Source organism: Sciurus carolinensis, chromosome 9 (assembly GCF_902686445.1).
Source record: "Sciurus carolinensis chromosome 9, mSciCar1.2, whole genome shotgun sequence".
Taxonomy (NCBI): Eukaryota; Metazoa; Chordata; class Mammalia; order Rodentia; family Sciuridae; genus Sciurus; species Sciurus carolinensis.
Genome location: NC_062221.1, coordinates 119,193,958 through 119,214,573, shown reverse-complemented (window position 1 = coordinate 119,214,573; position 20,616 = coordinate 119,193,958). Strand labels below are relative to the sequence as shown.

Sequence of the window (20,616 nt, the reverse complement as noted above, 5' to 3'; positions counted from 1 at the left end):
TTATACAGTGAAATAGATCTCATTCTGCTCTAAGTGTAGTATATATAATCTTTCAATTTTTTTCAACTGGACAATAAAAAATATTTCAAAAATATTAAAAATCTGAAACATTTCTACAATTGCCCATATTAGTTGTGAAAAGTTTTTATGTACTTTCTTCAATTCTATTTTATTATCCTCATTCTCCTTTCCCTTAATCCACTCTTTCTTTTTCATTTTTGCTAGTATAAAAATATAATAGTAGTTGGAATGTCTGAATTGATCTTAGCACCCACTAACATAAAGTGTTTAGGATTTGTATCTGTCAGTTGGGAATATTTACCCTTTCATATAAATTGAAAACTAAAAAATAAATAAATATACTAAAATTTTTATTAAAAATATTTCCTAAAATTAAATAAAACATTTCTATGATATATCATAAATATTTCAAGTGGTTTCTGATTACATTTTCCAGAAAGCACTGACATATATTCTAATAAAATTCTTCTGTGACTCAAAAGCATCATTTTTCCCAGTTTCTTATGATATCTCTCTATATATACTTAAAGTGTGTAAAACTTTTCTAAAAGAAGTATACATGCTCAAAATTAAGGTTTATAACCCTATATGTCTAAAAATTAATAGTAATAAATATAGTGTTCTGTAATTTTATTTGTAATTTTACAAATGTTTAAGTGAGAAATAATCAATATTATATATGAAGTTTATTATAAAATAGAAGAGGAGGAAATACTTCAAGGTTCAGTCTATGAAGCCAACATTGCCCTGATTTGAAGATGTATTTGTAGTCAGTGCTTATATAGTAAACTGCATTTCTAATGTAAAATAACAAGTTCTCCGATTTTAAATTTTATTGTTTCTAATTCAAAAGTTTGAGCCACAACCTAAAAGAATAGAATACTTCAATAAACATGCTTAAATTTAATGAAAATCAAAGTACATTTTAATACTCTAAAATAAGCCATCAAAGAATAGATTTAGAATACAAAGTTTACTCATTTGATAAGTTGAACAGTGCAGGTGCCATCCCTGGCCAGGAAATAAAACAAGGCTTGGTCTAGCTATCAGACATGGAAATCTGGCTCTCAGGAGCTGACAACCATGAGAGATTGATCCGGATTGCCTAGAGTACGTGGTTTCCATAGAGTTGGTTCACTGCCACAATTTGTAGACCCTGCTGGAACAACCCACTATAGCCAAATGGCTTGCTCAACTCCATCCCATCCTGTTTCTCCCAGGAGAAGCTCCTCCCAGTCCTCCTTTTACCTGTACGACTATAAATAAAGAAAATGTGGGCTCCTCCATTTCATTAGAGCCTGACCCTTTAGCATGGCTCAATCTGTCACGCCCACTGATTCAAAATAATCTCCTGTGTTTTTTTTTTCTATTAAATAAATTTCTTAGCGATTAATATACTGCCAGCCCATCCCTCCTATAGGAACCTTTCCCTGACCCACACAGGACATGCAGGAGAGAACAGTTTTAGAATGCCAAATTAAATTCATGAAGTTTTCACTTTGCATAATTACTTTTTGTCTATACACCAATAAAATATACAATTAATTACATTATAATGACAGTGCCTTTCTACACTTAAAACCATGTGGCCTACAACATTGAGATATCTATTCAAGACATACTAGTGGTGACATTAAAAGGTAGAATGAGTCACAAGATTCCTGGGCCTAGTCTGGCCAGAAACATGCCTTTAAAGACAGAATAAGCATCGTAAGGGCAGCCTTGGTCTCAAAATTAGAGAAAGATCTTACTGCTGATCTCTTTAGCAATTTAATCTCATGAATTGAACTCTGAACAGCAGCTTCATTAATTTTTGAATGAAACTAAAAACAAGGCTTTACTTCTTGACAAGATGATTTAAGATTCCAAATACTATTCCATGAACCAGAGTGACAGTGTACTTAACCTACCTGGACCAGGAGATGGTGGGTTCTGGGGAGCCTGAAGCTCTGCAGGACAATGTCATCTCTTCTCCTCTCTCTGCTGTGGCATTAAATGATTTCTGAGGCATTGTGATTGCTGGTGGCACTGAAAGAGAGATAGACATAGAATAGAGACAAAAACATTTATATCAACGCCATTCTTAGAGTTTGTATATCCTCTTTTTTATAACTGCTAACCATTAAAAATTGATGTTAAATTCTATTTTCATAATAAAAGAATATTAAGGTCACTGGTGTGCTTTCTTACATATTCTTCTTAGAAAAATATTTGTAGTGCTATTTTTTCTTAATCTATTAAACTAAACAATGAACTATATATGTTAGCAAAAATATATACTTTTATAGACTATGTATCACAGGAAGACAATACCACCCTGACTTAATCAATACAGATATCTAATTCAAGCATAAATGGATTTCCTATTTGGGTTCTCATTGGTATATGTAAGGCTATAGGCAATCATTCACGGCTTCAAGACAGGGCTTTCAAATTAGGTGTCAAAGCATAATGTTCTTTCTGATTAACTACACTTAATTTCTTCAAACAACTATAAAACATTTTATGAAGAGAAACTGCTTAAACCATAGAGAGTATGAAAATAGATTTTCATGAACCATTCAATTTTAAAATTAAGCATCCCCAATTTCAAACTAATTACAATGCAAAAACTGCATATGCTGCAAATTTTAGACAGGTTGAAACTGTTACTGAAATGCACTGCTTGCAATAAACAAGCCACTAACATCCATAACAGAAGTTAAATTTCAAAGTAAAGCATAAATTGTAACTCAGTACACAGTTTTAGCTATGAAATTGAAAGCAAGAGAGTCATATTACAAATTAATTCTCTTAATAAATTTATTTTTTACATATCCAAACAACATAGTCAGACAGGTACTTATAGTGTGATTATAATTAAATGTCTGTATAATAACATTATATTATTTTCAGGTCAGCAATTATGTTTTGTTTGCCCAGTGATAGAATAAAAACTTAAATGTATCTCAGCCATTAAACCTAACAAATCAAGTTTCTGTATTTATGATGTAGACATAAGGAGCATGATCTGACATGTTATCTCTAAAATAATAATGATGAATGATATTAAAAAATTAATTTTTCACATATTAATTCTTAATTTTTGTCATTTGACTTTCTGTATGTTATTTTTTTCTTTCTGGTAATAATAAAAAACACATTTTAATCAAAATACGTTGCTTTACCTTTTCTTATCTATAAAGGTAGTTGAAAGAGCACTATTTTTATTATAACAATAAAGATTTTTAACACATTAGGAATTACAATGAAAATAAACTTTTAACAGAAATTCTCTCTATAATCAAACATAAGTAGACACTTCAAAATTGATAACAAGGTGCTTCAGTTCTTGTTCTGAAGCTGTCACTATCTGGAAAAATTTATTTAATTTTTATCACCATTTTCTTTTGTATAAAGTAAACTAAGTTAGAGGGTCTATAAAAACTGACCAATGTCAATAGATTTAGCTTATCTTACCTTAAATCAGCTAATAAAATTTCTGCTCTTAACTTACAGTGTAGGTTAACAGAACACTATTACTATTTTATATTCATATAGTTTTCTGAAGAGAAATTCTCAAACTCTCCTGAAGACTAATAATATCAAAATCTTAGGAGGTTTTTCCTAGGTCAGAGCCAAGACATTCAGAGAGTCTAATACCTACTGTTTTGAACTATAAGAATCATTTTTATATATACTATTATTTTATTATTTCTGAATCCTCTATTGGGATTAAATAAAATTAAAAGGAATCACAATTGTACTTAATTCAGATTTCTTGTTTTCTCATAAATCATATGTCCCTCTATTTTTACATTTTTAAAAAATACTTATTTCACATTTGATTGTATCAGAAACATATTTTAATATACTGATTCTATATGTGTTGTCAAAACTTTCTGGAAACTGTATATTTTTATTTGTTAGTCACAAGAAATAGGTCAGGTGTTTAAGTACTTTCATAATTCTCAACAATATGAAGGCTTTGGTCTACCTTCAAGTTACCATTAACCTCACTGGCTGATTAGGTTCCAAAGAAACCACTAATTTAACAGTTTCATTTCCCTTTCTTCAATAATGGCTTCAGATATTTTAAATGTCTTCTAAGTCTTACAAGAATTTCTCTACCTACTTCCCCTCAAATATTTCTCAGAACATGTATGTCACTTTACACAAGGAATACCTTTTTATGTCATGGCTTTTATAATTCAGATTAACCAGTATTCACGAATTCCTCCAAATTTATTCTCCTAGTGATAACAAATCCCATTCTACCATAGGTGGAAATGTACTATTTTGTAATTCATTTCTTTTCAGGTCTAAGTATATCTCAATAACTAAATTCACACATAGATATTTCATCTATCAGAGGACTACTAAACTTAAAAGTCACTTCACTATTTTTTTGCATCAATACTTACTTTTTAAAATCTTCAGACTTTGTAGCTAGTAGAAAGCCACAAAAATAACTCAGTCCTTTACCAAGAGGAGATATGGACCAGGCTAACAATAAAGTACCTCGATGCTTTTACTTTCTGTTTTGCCATTTTCAGTCTACATGCAAAGAAAATTAATTTCTTTCCTCAGGTCTTTCCATGAGTTCATTATCACATGATTCCTTCCATTGCATTTCAATATTGAATATAAAAAAGTAAAATAATTCAGAAACCACATTTATAAAGCTAATTTACATTATTCAAGGATCACTCAAGGTTCTTAATTCCAAGAACTCCCTTTAATAAGAGAGCAAGTTTTCACATTTTGTAATTTATATCTTTGGCATTTTTCATATACAGAGTTTCTTATCATATCATGGAGTAAAGAATAGTTATTATTTTAATATTATGTAGATGCTTTCTATGCAATGAGATATTTCCATTACAGAAAATGCATTATCATTACTTTGATCAAATAATTGGTACTTTCTTGTGGTCATATTAGGCATTAATTTTATTATTATATATGCATTTTTTTGTCTCTCAGTTTTGTCTGCTTTACTTTTTGCTACTTCCTAAAATGCTATAATATGATCTAACACCTCTAAATTTTCATTCATAATAGTTCTGGCTACTTGAAATAATCTTCCATTTCTCCTTTATAGAATTGATTAATTTAAACTGCTATTTATAAGGAATATTCTTTGAAATCAAAAACCACAATTAAAGGAAAATGAAGTATCAAATGATGGATAAAAATAACTGTACAACTTCAGTTTGAAGGAAAGTACTTCTCTGTGATTAAACTAAACACATATATGTTTTATGTTATATTTTTTATAAAACCTGCAGATGAGTTGTCTCCAATCTTGAGTATCAGCACACTTAATACTTTCATCTTGCTATAGAACCTATTCAATATTTCCTAACATATGAGTACTGGTAACAAAGACTTTGGCATTTTCCAAATATTAATTGCTAAATTTGTGAAAACAGTAAAGCAGTGATATAATGATGATGATATGTTGAGCACTGAGTTTTAAAACCAAATCTATCTGAAGAAAACAGTATGAGCTTTACTTGATACCACCAGATTACAGGGTAATGAAGACCGAATTGAGTTACGTCTATTACTCGTATTTCTTTATGCAAATATTAACCATGTTTTATTCTTCCTTCTTCCTGCTTCAAAATATACCTTTTCTGTACTGTGCTTCTTTCCCCAGATTAATAATCTATGTAAGATGAGAGAACACATGTAGAAAACTCCCTCACTTTTGTTCAAACTGTGCAGTATTCTATACCATCTGGATACATTGTTTGGCATGTGTTAAGTCACCTTTCGAAACACAGCGAAATACATATATATTACAACATTTATCTACTGTAGTAAGTCCTGACTTTAGCTATCCAGAAGTGAAATTTGGAGATCATCTACAGCAGAAATTCTCAATGTATATTTTAAAGAAACCCTGAGGTCCTCAATACCCTTTCAGAGGGCCTCTGGGGTCCTCCCTATTCCAGTCAGATATCTCGGGCAGACAAATTTTCTTCTGATAAAGTCAATTATTTACTGTGCCAATGGAGGAAAATTTAAATAACCTCTATCTGAAAGAGCGTTTTTCTCAGGTTCAAGGACCCTGGTGAATATGACATGGTGAAGCAGTTCAGCCCAAGTAAGAGGACTCACCCCTTTCCACACTGCTCAAAGACCAACAGAACATTCCTGGAATTGAGAAGGTTGATGTCTCGAAAAGATTCTTGTCTTTGAAAATAACCACGCAGAAAAAAGAAACTGAAAATCAAGTAAAAATATCGTAATAAACCCTGAGGACACCAGATCCCTGGAGGCTCCAATTGCTGCCTTGACCATCAAGTTTCCTAATTAGGAAGAACACATACAGAAACGTTGAAAAGATAAAGCGTGAAAACACTATCTTCTGAGGACCACTGTCCAGAGCAAACGGATGCCCCCAAATCCTGAAGGACCAACTACGATGTCTTTGAGAAGACACACAGGGAGCGGGGATTGAGTCCACCTCTCCCTCTCTGTATTACCAAACTGTTCACGGCTGCTTCATGGCCAAGAGGGCTCTGTGCCTTTGAGATTCTCCAGGAGGCACGAAAGCTGAAGAAGCAAAAAAGGACCTCAAAAGCTGCAGATTTTAAGGCCCAAAACAAGCCCCAAACAAGAAGACCAGCAAGACCCAGAAAGTGTTTCCAAATCTTGATCAGAGACACTCAAAGAAAACCAATAAAGTATGTTAAAATGTTTTCAAAAACCCTCTATGCTACTTTTGTTTTCAAACATGAACATTTTTCCTAAAAATGTTATTTAGACAAGCATGCTTATTACTCCCCTAAAATTAAAAATTCAATCTTTACATAAAATCCTGAGATATATTTAAATTATCTGTTTTTTTTGTAATTTTAATTTATATGTATATTAATAGGTATGACTCACACAAACAAAACTTTTTGTGACCTTCAATAATATCACTAGTGGAGGAAGTTCCTAGGGCAAAGAATCATGAAAAAAGATTTTTAACAACATTTAAAAAGAATTCATGGAAAACTGCAGAGAATAAATAAACTACAACAAAAATCATATTGTCTGTTTAGAAGTAATCTCAATATGTAAGATGCCAGAACTTTTTCATAGAGAGTTACTAATGATTACTAATTATTTTGTGAATCACTGCAGAATTTCTTTTCTCCAAGTTCTGTAGAATAGAATCTGTGTGAGAAAGCACAGTGGGTTTGAGTAGTTCAGGACTGAGGAGAGCCCCTCAGACACCATAGGGCTGCTGCAAGTTTGGAATCTTGTATAGCTCTGGAGGCAGATCCATCTATAGCTAGCAGAGCCTACCTTTGATTTATTTACATAATAGTAACAAAGTAAAAGCTGGATGCTAATGAAGATGATAGGAAGAAAGGTAAAAACTGGTCTTTCTAGCATATTAACAAAACAGTATGAGGAAGTCACCAAATGATCAGGTAACTTGTAATTTCTGGATGTTATTATTTCATTTTTTTTTAATTGCAAGACAAACATTGTTTCCACCTGTGACTCGTTGCCAGAAGGAAAGTTTTACAACCTATTTTATTTTCTCCCCTATAAGTTTATAAGGTAGAATACAATCATATTTTCAAATGAAATAAAAAACTAAAGCAATATTTTTAAATATTGTAGATCGAAATTAAGTATAAGTGGTCTAATCTCATAAATGAAATAGTGAGCTATTCAAATCAATAAAATACAAACCAAGGATACTCTGTCTACTGTGGATACTATTTAAACACTAATCAAAGAAGGTTGACGTGACTATGTTAATAACAGGAAAGACGATTTCAGAAGAAGGAAAAGTACAAGATGTATTGGGGATTATTACTTAATGATAAAAGATTCAATTCACAAAGATGATAGGACAAGCCTAGGCATTCACCTTAGAAAAGAGCTTCAGAATATCTGAAGTAAAAATGGACAGAAAGAAGGAAGACCTAAACAAATTCATGATTTCTTTGTGAATTGCTTAAGAAACTAGAAAAATAAAAATGAAATAAGGCCAAATATATCAGAAAGAAGAAAAAAACACACATAAGATATCAATGAAATAGGAAAAAAACACAGAGAAAATAAAGGAAATTGATAAATCTTCTTTACTATATCAATTCAATGAATACATCTAGCAAGACTCACAGGGAAAAGGGAAGATGATACATTATTTCTAATATTGGACCTGAAAGAAAGGATTTCTGAAAACTATATGCAACATAAATTTATCAATGTTTATGATATACACCACTTACTAAAAACAGAGAAGTTACTTGAAATGACTCAAGATAAAACAGATGAATCAAATAGCCTTGTAACTATTAAAAAATATAATAAATTAAAAGCCTCCTGAAAGGATAGCTCTACAATCAAATAGCTTATCTGGTGACTTTTATGAAATATTGTAATAAGATATAACAATTTCTATGCACTCTCTCCCAAAAATATGAAGAGGTAAAACATTTCAAGTCATTTTATAAAGTTAACATTATACTGATAATTTAGCTAGTCAAAAGATAGAAACCAGTATCTCATGAAAACAGAAAAACATTTTAAACCAAATAATACAAAATAAAATCCATCAAAATATAAAAATAATAATATACCACTACCAAATGTTTTGGTGTGTGTGACAGAAAGGTTTATATAATACTGTAAAATCAATCATTATACCCCAACTTATTAATGTATAAAGAATCAGTATACCTGTTTATTGGCATAAACTCTGTGCTAAATAGAGATCCCTATATTCCTGTTACTTAGAGCTAGGTAATCATATTAACAAACACAAGATCAAGCCCACCAGTGTAGGAGGTTTGGAAGATTTATAGACCTTAAATTGACTAAAAAATACTCTGACTCTGATAGTCTCTTTTGATAGTTATCAGGCACTCCTTCTAGGAATCCCTCTTTTGTAGCCTCCAGTTTTACTTTTGGTGGGTACATCTTAATTTACATTAAAAGAACTATTGTCTTTCCTTTTAAATGCCCAAGGAATGGGCGTGATTTGGTTAGAACTTGTTTTGCTAGGTGTTTAAGATCAAGCTGGTCGAATTGACCTTGTTCCTCTACAATGTCATGAGTCATCTGAGTGCCTTTAGGGGGTCACTCTTGGGGAACTTGAGAACAGCCTCTTAGTTCCTTTAGTTCCATCTTCCAGGATAGGTAAAGACCTTGCTTACCAGTTGGCTTCCCTTGGAAGCATCAGGGATGTCTCCCTTCTCCAATGACCCTCCTCTTTTGCAGCAGGTGTACTTGTTGGCTTTCTGTTGTGCAGGTCTCAATGATCACCTTGGTCAGGTTGTCACATGGCCCAGAGTGGCAAAGTCCTTAGAGAAGTGCCTTTATGCCCTGGGTTCAAGCTGACTCAGCAGGCAGGAGTCAAATACTGGCTGCTTTTTTTTTTTTTTTTTTCTTTGTCCTTTTATTGTTTAACTTTAATCTTTAAGCTTTGGTCTTAAACATTCAGAAAGCCAGTTTTACCAGTCCAAAAGTAAGAGAACTGGGTTCTGTGATATTATGAAAAAGAAGTTTTGTGTTTACATTACTGATAACTCTGGCAATGTTAAAGATTTGCATTCCCAAATAAAGGTCTTATTCCCATCAGCCTTGTTTTGGGAACAGCTTCTTAGCTCTTGTACCTCCTGGTGAGAGATTACTGGTTTCTCTCATCATCATGATATTCATTGATATGCTGCTCCAGTTGCCACAATATTTATATTTTATCAATGACATTCCAGTAACTACTCATGCCTTTTTGTTGCTTTTATAGAAGTACCCACTCCCAGATGACTTTTTAACCTGTTCTTTCTGAACTAGGTTTTTGCCATGGACCCTCGACTGACCCAAAACATTCCTAAGAGGGAAACCAAAACTGCTTGCTCCAAGTCACCCCCTCTCAGCTTGAAGCAGTTCTCAGGGAGGAATCAGGCTAGGGACAAAAGGGCAGTCAGTATAGATAATAAATAATTGGGTCCAACTGGGGAGATGGGAGCTGGTCCCAAAGGAAAGGAAATCAATTGCTAATACCTCCAGAGAACTTCCCCCTCCTCCTCCAATCTGTTGCCAAGATAACCTGCCCCAGCAAGGAGGCAGGAAGTTATAAAAGTTGTTAATTAATGTCTCCTGGGCTGCTGCCTTCTTGTCCAGGATCACCACCTTTTGGCCAATCTTCAGTCAGGTAGGCAAGGTAAGGGGAAAATGTGAGTGTGAGAACAAAGGAAATCGAAAATGTATAAAAAGGGCAGGACACTTCAACTTCATTGGATAACTGTCCTGAAATCCTTCTTCCTCCCAGGAGAAGTCTATCTCTGTTCTATCTTTTAAATAAAACTTGCTTTCTAAAAAAAAAAAGAAATCAAAATCAGTTAGGCACAGTGGCCCATGTTGATAATGCCAGCAGCCCAAGAGCCTTAGGCAGTAAGACTGAGAGTTCAAAGCTACCCTCAACACCTCAGAGAAGCCTTAAGCAACTCAGTGAGACCCTGTCTCTAAACAAATATAAAAAAAGGGCTAAGGATGTGCCTCATTGGTCAGGCAATCCTGAGTCCAATCCCTGGCATAAATAAATAAATAAATAAATAAATAAATAAATAAATTCATTTGATAATATGAATTAACATTGAAAAGCATTTGCCAAACTTAAAAATGCATTCAAGATAAAAATTATCCAGAAACTATGAAGGAGACTTACTTACCTTCTTGAAAAACACCTGCCAAAAATTTACACACAAAATAGGGATAGGGTCAAGAAATGAAATTTACAAACCAGATTGGGATCAAGCAAGGAGGCCTTTGCTTAGCACTTGTAGTCAACGACACAGTACTTGGGGGAAAAAATGTACATTAGATTCATATAATCAGAAAGAGGAAATGAATCTTTACAATTTTCAGAAATTGGAAATGTTCTATTGTCTATCTCTAAAACAAGAGGAATGAACAGCAATGTTGCCAGAACTAACTACTGATTCCAAAACAAAGAATTTAAGGAAAAACTGTAAAAATCATGTTTTATGTATGTACTAGGAGTAAAGAATCAGAAACCAAAATTTAAGAAAAGAAAGCATGTAATATGACTGTAAAAATATCACACACAGGTACTGATAAAAAAATTCATAATTTTTCAAATTAATATAAAGTCTACACAATTGTAATTAAAATCTCAGTAGGATATTTTATGGGCAAAATGATACTAAAGTTTAAATGATAACTAAATAGGTTATAATTTTCAAAATTCTTTGTAAGAGAACAATTGAGTACTATTACTACCTGATTTTAAGAATTCTTATAAAACTATAGTAATTGTGACAGTGTGCTAGTATTGAAGGGATAGACATTAGCTCAGTGGAACAAAAAAGAGAGCCCAAAGTCCAAACACAGTGAAGAATATGTCTTATTCCCATGAGACATATTTTTTAAATCTTCAAAATGTATGACAAATAGAATATTCAAAAAGATTTTTATGTTTTTATTATATTTTTTTCACTTCAGGAGTGGTACAAAATGAACCTTGACCCATTCTGACCAAATCTAACAAAGCTTAATGTCATGGACTGAAAAGATCAAACTTTTTACAAATAACTTCTCTGTATTCCTGGAAAATATCATAATATATGTAACATGGAAATTATTCAGTTCATAAAGAGGTAAAATTGACAACATTGGGCATTCAGTATAAAATTACCATGAAAAAAAATCAGAAAAATGAAATACAATGAGGATTTTTATTACTGAATTTCACATGATTGAGAATCTAGAGGCAATACTGATCACAAATTGGAAGACATTTTAAAAAGCAAATTCTGTATATTAAAACCATAGTACCTGAGAAGAAAAGTACACTAGATAGGATTAACAATGCATTAAACATTGGAGAAGGAACGATTAGTGAACTTGAACATATAATAAGAGAGATTTCAAAAATTAATACAGCAAGGAAAAAAAAAGACCAAGAATTAATGAGCAGAACATTTGAGAGTCACTGGGTAACTACATGTGGTCTAATATGTGAAACTGGAATCCCAAAAAGAATATGAAACAAAGATCAATATATGAAGAAGTAATGACTAAAAAATTTTCCAAATTTGAAAAAATTTGTCACCCAAGGTTGTCAACAGCAGTCAAGCATGAGTGACAAGGAAAACTTCACCAGGATATATCCACACTGTTTGAAAGAAATTACAAAGAGACAATTTTCCAGAACCTGGGGGTACTGCGTATCAGGGGACACTGGATGTAAGAGGAACAAAGACAGATAGCAGCCAGTTGGTCATTTAGTCCAAAAAGATGGCATTTATTTTTAAACAATTTTTAAAGTAACAAAGGATAAAATCTTCTTGATTTAGAATTCTAAAACCAGAAAAAGATTAATTTTTATATGAAAGCTAAATACTGACTTTCTCAGCCTAGAATAGATGAAGTCAGAAAAAAAAGGAAAAAAGGAACACACTAGACAAGAGAAAACAAATAGCAATGATAGATTTAAACTCACCCGAATCAATGTAATAAGAACTATTAACACATTTAGTGTAACTTATACAAATATTTTAATTCAAAGGCAGAAAATGTCAGTATAGATTAAAAACTAAGACTCAACTATATGCTTCTTATAAAATTTCACTTTAAAGAAAAAGAAACATATAGGTTAAAATTAAATGAAAGGGACTAGTCATTCCATGAGAACCCTAATAGCAAGAATGAATAGGTGAACTATAATAGTATTGTTCAAAGATTTCAGAGCAAAGAATTTTATCAGGAATAAATACATACATTTCCTAACAATAAAAATATCAATACAACAAAGAGGCATAATAATTCCAAATGAGTTATCAGTTGGCTCCTAACCTGATGATTAACAAAACACCAACTAACGTAAGCACAGTTTGTGTTCTTTTTAAGCACACAGAAATATATTTGAAAATATATAAATGAAAGAAAATGTATTCTTCAAATATATTAAAATGAAATTAGAAATCAATGACAGAATGATAACTGGAAAATCTCCAAATATTTGGAAGCTAAATAATAAAATTATAAATATTACACTAGAAAAATAGGAAAATTAAAAAAATTACAAGATATTTCCAAATCAATGGCAAAATACATAAAATAGCAAGAGCTGTGGAAAGAAGTTAGTGCAATACATATAGGAAATTATTTCACTACATGCATACATTAGATGAGAGAGATTTTAAACTAATGTTCTCAGGTTTAACCCTAAGAAAACATGAAAAGAAGTTCAAATTACTCCTTTAATCAGTAGAGTTAGAAGAATAAAGATAATATTTAATTAAAGGAGAAAAAGAAAACAATATCAAGAAAATCAAAAGTTGTTTTACTTTTCTTTTTTGAGAGAGATCAACCATAACTGATAAAATTCTAACCAGACTGATCAGAAAAGAGGGAGAGAAGAAGGAAGGGAGAGAAAAAATAAATGAGAATAATAATAATAACAGTAACAGAATGAGAATATTAGCTTAACTACAGATTCTAAAGATACAGACAAGATAAGATGAAGATACTATGATTAAATTAATGTCAACAATTACCAGCAGCTTAGATACAGTTGACAAATCCTTGAAAGACATAAACTACCAAATTTCACTTAAGAAATAGCCTGAATAACCTTTTTTTTTAAATTAAGTGTTAAATAGTGTTTTACTATATTAACACAGTGTAAAATTTAGATCCAAATACCTTTACTGATGAATTCTAATTATTTAAAGGAAATATAATTTAAATTAAGCACAAACTCTCCCAATAGAAAGAAGAAGGTTTTTCTAACTCATTCTATGAGGACAATTTTACTTTGAAACGAAACTCAGGCAAAGGTATGGTAAGCAAAGTCAGCTGATGATGGATGTCCTATGTTATGGTTTAGATGTGGCGTCCCCCAAAAATTCACATGTGAGACAACAGGAGAAGGTTTCAAGGAGAAATGATTGGGTTGTGAGAGTCTTAACCCAATTAGTGAGTTAATCCCCCGATAGGGATTAACTGAGTGGTAACTGAAGTGGTAGGGCATAACTGGAAGAGGTAGGAAACAGGGCGTGGCTTTGGGATATATAAATTTCTATGTGGTGAGTGGAGTCTCTCTCCACTTTCTGATCACCATGATATGAGCTGCTTTCTTCTATCACCCTCTCCCGCAATGGTGTTCAGCCTCATCTTGAGCCCTGAGGAATGAGCCAGGCTTCTATGGACTAAGACCTCTAAAACCGTGAACTCTCAAGTAAACTTATCCTCTAAAATCGTGCTGGTCAGATCACTTAGTGACAGCAGCAAAAAAGTTGACTAAAACATCCTATAAGAAAAAAAAAATACAATTCATAGCAAAATTCTTGGGAATTAAATTCAACAGTATATAAAAGAGTAACACTCTGTGATCTCGTGGGAATAGAAGGTTAGTAACATTCAAAATCCAAGAAATGCATTCACCAAATCAAGGTATCTAAAAATACAAGTCATGATGTCATCTCAGTAGATTCAGAAAAATATAATTGGTAAAATCCAAAACCCATTTTTGATAAAATCTCTTAATAATATAGGAACAGGTTACTTTCTCAACCTGATTGAAAAACAAAACAAAACAAAACGAACAAAAACACTTCTAGTCTACAACAAAGGACATATAAGATATTTTAAGAAGGAATGTTTCCTCCCTCCAAAGTTTAGGGACCAAACAAGGATGGTCACTTATATAACTTTTGTTCAACATGGTAGTAGAGGTTCCAGTGAAAAGAGGGAAGAAAAGTCATCTAGTATGGAAACACAAAAGTAAACTATCTTTATTCGCAGAGACATTGTATGATCATGAAATTCTTTTGGAACATAACTATAAGCCAAATATAATGTAATATAATTAATAAATAAATTTAATAGTGTTTTCAGAATGTAATTTTACTAACCCCTCTATATAGATCTCCATTTATTTTTCTAATATGGAAACAATTAAAAATTGAAATGTCTAACATATACACACAACGTGTGATTTTTCTTTTGCAATGCTGAGGATAAAATCAAGGGATCAAATCAAGCACAGGTTTGATAACTGTACAATCACTGAGCTACATCCCCACACCCAAAATAAACAGGGTATTTAGAGATAAATCTGGCAAAGGATGTGTTAGGGCCGTATACAGAATTTTAAGAAGCACTGCTGGAGAGAAAATGAAGACCTAAATACATTGTATTTGTCAAAAAGAGGCATCCTTATTTTCAAGAAGACAATTCTCCCAAATGTGATATGTAGCTTCAAAACCACTCTACAAGATATTAAACAGTGAAAGTTTGTGCATGTGTGTGTGCTGTAAAAATTGATAGGTTGAATCCAAAATGAACCTGAAAATGAAATGAACCTAGAATATTCAATTGTATTTTGGAACTCTTCCGAAAAACAAGAATGAAATTCAAGGGGTTATAACAAATCATTTACTTATTAAAAAACTGAAGAAATCAAGACAGTTTGGTGTTGATGCAAACAGACAAATAGATGAACAGAATACAGTCCCTAAAACACATATATTATCAAGTTATTTCAAATCAAGGAAAGGTTCTGATTGTGACAGTATAATCTTTTCAGCAGATGTGATGAAAATCGGACATCCACATGCCAAAAAAAAAGTAAAAAACTGTGTAGAACTAAATTCCAAACCAAAAACTATAAAACTTCAAGAAGAATGCACTTGGGAGTTTTATCATATTTTTAATCAAATTTGGTTTAGATAGTGAATTCTCAGATTTAAAACAGACACAATTCATTAAAAAATAGATTTCATCAAGATAGAGTTTTTTTCCCTTGAAAGTCAGTTGTAAGAAATTGAAAAAGATAAGGCATGGATTGGACAAAAATTTTCCCAAATAATATATTTGATAAAGGAATTATATACAAAATAAAAAATATAAAAGAAATTCTAGGAACTTATATGTAAGAAAATAAGCCAATTAAAAAAGGTTTAAATATTTAAAAAGGCACTTTACCATGGTTTGGAGGTTAACTTAGTGTTATAGCACTTGCCTACCATGCTTGAAGTTTTGATCCCCAGCACCTCAGAAAAAAAATGCAAAAGCTATAAATGATCAGTGGTAAACATGTATATGAAAAGATGATCAATGTACTTGCTCATTAGGGAAATATATGAAACTACTAAATATTTATTAGTATAAATATACAATTTTTGAATACATGAAATTTTGGTGAGAACTTGGAGCAACTGGTATGCCCATACATTGATTCTACAAACCCTTTCAAAGGGATTCTACAAAGCCTTTACAAAACATTTTGGCAACATTTTACAAGTTTCTCACGCACCTATCATAAGATTTGGTCACACCTCTCACAGGCATTTTATTCAAGAGAATCGAAGGCATATGTCTGCACAAAGACTAATAGATAAATGGGTATAGCAGCTTAAATTTTAATTCAAAAGCTGAAACATTCTAAAAACAATTTGGGTGAATGGACAAGAAAATAGCAAGATATTCCCAAATTGAATATTTTCAAGCAATAGAAAGGACTATATTTTGCTGCACATGATAACATCTTAAAATCATTTAAATCTTAAAATCATCTAAAGTGAGAGAAAAGTGTAAGAAAAGAGTGTAGGTACTGTGTACTTAAGTTACATTTATATAAACTACAGGAACTTCTGTGGGTAATATATTTATTATCTTTATAATTTTACAATGGTGGTAGTTTTGCATATATATGTTTATACATATACACACGTTCATAGATGTATGTAAGTTGATGAAAATGTCTCCAATTTTTAATGTGTGAATTGTGTTTTGCATCATATACACAAAAACTTCACATTTGTTATAATTACATGGAAGATAACTGGAATTAGCTATGTACACTGTTATTAAAAAGGAAAATATCTTTCAGGTAATAGTAAAATAATATGGATTATTTCAATTAAAGAGAAAACAACTTAAGTAGTAATATAATCAATCAAAATATCTCTGATTGGTGTGCTTTCATTGTTGTATGAAATAATTAAAAGCTAAAATATCATTCCAGAAATTATAGCCTTCTCTACTCTATTCCTATATTTATGATATACCCTGAGGCTACATTACCTCTGTTCTTGAAGGATAAATGATGTAATCTGTGAAATAATTTGACACATAAATGGGTCATTTCAAATTGGTGTGAAAGGTACACTGTTAGAGATTTTGGAGATGGAGTTGATTAACAGTTCAGCTTGAAAAAAAATCTATCAATATCTCAGAGACATTAGGATGGCTGTTATGTGACTTTTGACCAAGATAAGGGCATTGAAATTTATGATCTATGGAGAAATTCACCTAGTAACCCCTGAAGTCATTTTCTGCACTGATAGTTTGTACCTGTCCTAAACAATGTATAAAGCCTGACTTGATTACTTAAGGGCCCCCACTGTGAGGTTCCCTGAGATGCCTCACCCACATCTTGGTGGCCAAAGGTGAAGATACATCACCATGGTGTGTGTAAATTGGGCCCTTGGGAACTTTGCTTGAGGGATTGTCTCTGGAGTGCCTGAAACTGGCCTATATTGTTTTCTTCTGGCTATACCACATTCGTTCCTTCAAAAGGAAGCCTTTAAATAAATATACTCTATGGAATCTGGCAAGTCTTTTGAAATACCTGAACTTTAAAAAAAAATTACAGATGTCAACCTTGTACTATGAGATCTCACAAGGGGAAATTTTGAAATAAGGCAGGTAAAATTAATAATTCCTTGCTGAAAATGATGCTTTAATTAAGTACTATGGGACAAATAGAAAAAAGAAGTTCACAAAGAAAAAGGAAGAAAGAAAAGAGAAGAGGAGAAAGAGAATGAGTGAAAGACAGAGAGGCAAAGAGGAGGAGGGAGAGAGAGAGAGAGAAAGAGAGAGAGAGAGAGACACACACACACACGCAGTGGGGGAGAAAAAGAGAGAGAGAGAGAGAGAGAGTAAAAATGTGTCTGCATGAAGGATACAAATGTTTAAGAAGACCATCTAGTACCAGAAACAAGTATTAGGTGCAATTTGATGGTTATAAAATTTTATCTGATTTGATTCAAACCCTGTCTGATTCTTAACTATTTTCACTCTTCTGAATACTCACACTATTATAATTTGGATATGAGGTGTACCCCCAAAGCTCCTGTGTTAATACAGAAATATTCAGAGCTAACATGATTAGATTACAAGAGCTGCAACCTAATCACTTCATCCTCCTTTGAATAGATTGACCAGGTGGTAACCACAGGCAGGTGAAGTGTGGTCAGAGGAGGGGGGTCACGGGCAGCGTGCCCTAGAAGGGTGCATCTTCCCTGTGTTCCCTGACACTCCCCAAACACCATTCAGCTTTCTGACCCCACAATGAACTGAGCAGCTTATCTCCACTGGACCCTTGCCCCATGACGTGCCACCTCATGTCACTCCCAGAGCAGTGGAGTCATCTGCCTATTCACTGAGATGTCTGAAACCATGAACCCCCCAAACAAACTTTCCTTCATCTAAGTTGTTCTTTTTGAGTATTTTGGTCATGGCAATGCAAAAGCTGATGAAAACACATACCGTGGGTACCTACACTTTTACTAAAAGCTATAAAATGTGACAAAACAAAAAATAAAGGCAACAGATACTCATCATAACAACTTCGTATGTGAATATTACTGATGCTGCCTCCCAAGTTGTCCTTTACTGCAGCACATTTTCAGGAATAGGACTCATGAATGTCTCTCCAGAGTAATTTAGACATTGATTGTCCTGAATGTCATTCATCTCCACAATGTCAGATCCTATCTTGATGGTCCCTTTACTTTACTGATTGATTGTACAGAATGATGAAAATTTGCTTTATTGCAGTATCTTGTGGTCCCTCTAGACTTCTTGAAGTCTCTGTTGTTGTTAGCATTGTTGTTTTTCACATAGATGACAGGATTCAATTTTGTAATTATCAACCAAATATTTGATAAGAAAACAACAAACACTAATCCCTATACGACCAGCAGAAGAAAGCCATGGAAGAGAGCTGAATTTAGAGTGGGAATCTGACAGCGTGAGACAATGCTACCTTCTCTTTTCATTGGGGAATAAAAATATTATGTTGAAAATGAATACATGCATTTCTATATCCATTCAAACATATTATGCCACTTTAAAATGTATTAAAAACTGAATAAAAGGAGAGGCAGAGAAAAGATGAAGGACTATGTGTTATCTCCTCGTATCAATCATTTATGCAGAGGAGAAAAGCCAAGAAAGGTGAGCTTAAAACCATGTAAAGGATATCTCTCTCCCGCTCCCATTCTTTCCCCATCTAATTTAAATCATATGACAACTGCCAAAATGAGGATTAGATAAGAGTTAAGGTGAATATTTTTTTTTGTTTCTTTATTCCCAGACTACTACTTCAAATTTAATGGAATCACTTTCAAATTTACCAGCATCACAGCAGAAACATATTTGATAAAATTTTAAGAATGGTTTTCCTAAATGCTTATTTTTTATTTTTGTGTAAATTATATTTTGTATTTTACATATTCTCATTGTGGATTATCCTCATAAGTTAAAGTCATTAAAATTACTCAAAATATCTAGTTGTCTGAATGTTGGGGTCAATTATATTATTAATATGCACAGGGTGAGCTGTCTTATGTTCACCATTCTTTATGTTATATGACATGCACAACTTAAAAGAAAATTTACAAAGTAACCTTTTCATTTATTGTAACAAGAAAAATACTTTTCTTCACTATATTGATATTGAAATGATTAAAAATGAGTAGGAATATAAAAATCACTTCCAGGGATCACTGAAATATCAAAAAGTACAATATACATTCAGATACACACTAGCACAAATATCACTGCCCATTATCATCCATCGTTGATTTTAATGTTCGAGGGAAGGCTAACGACACAACTGCTTTAAAATTATACAAGTAGGTTTTTTTTCACTCAAATTCAATGTTCTTGCCTGTATGAACCCAAATTTGAACTGGAGGCTATTGGAACATTCTTTAGAAATTTAAAAAGATTTAGAAAGTAATGAATCACCATGCCTGAGAAGAACATTTTATAAAAATAACCTCTATTGACTTTATTTGAAATTTAAGTTATTTCTAGTTCTTTCATGTATATGAAGCTTTTCTGAGTAGCTATGGGGTCTAGAAATCAGATGAAGGATGATGTACAGGATAAAAGGAAGAGAGATGATATTGACCACTTTTAAAATAGTGTATCCATGATTTGTGCATAAGTGGGCATGTTTGTGTATATATAGTTTACTAAATATACTTAAAAGAGATCAGGAATTCATACTAAAGTTGGCCAGACAATTGGGCAAATCTCGCTGTTAATCTGATTTTGAAAGATTTTACATAGTAGTTCAAGAGTCAAACCTGACATGATAGTAAAATGAAGGCGGTCACTGAGAGGCTAGAGAAAGTTTTAGGCAGAGTTGAAAGTTTAATTGATGATCCAAAAAAAGCTGATGTAGTCACATAAAAACATAGGGAATTATTTGGTAAGTATTATTGGCAAATAAACATTTTGCCAGATGAGAGAAGCCAGCTGATTATAAATGGAATGGTAAAGTCATGGAGCAAGATCTCTCTAAATTATTGACCAAACCCACCTGTGAATCTA

The 20,616-nt window shown here is 32.4% G+C and overlaps 1 protein-coding gene across 2 annotated transcripts in view; it reads right to left on the bottom strand.

Moving 5' to 3' along the window:
* Nucleotides 1-20,616, bottom strand: part of Ncam2 (neural cell adhesion molecule 2) — a 508,956-nt gene that overhangs the window by 224,741 nt on the left and 263,599 nt on the right. For both annotated transcript variants that reach the window (XM_047565378.1, XM_047565377.1), the window contains exon 6: nucleotides 1,932-2,049. In XM_047565378.1, coding sequence (XP_047421334.1) covers nucleotides 1,932-2,049 — 118 coding nt within the window. The remainder of the gene's footprint in view (nucleotides 1-1,931; nucleotides 2,050-20,616) is intronic.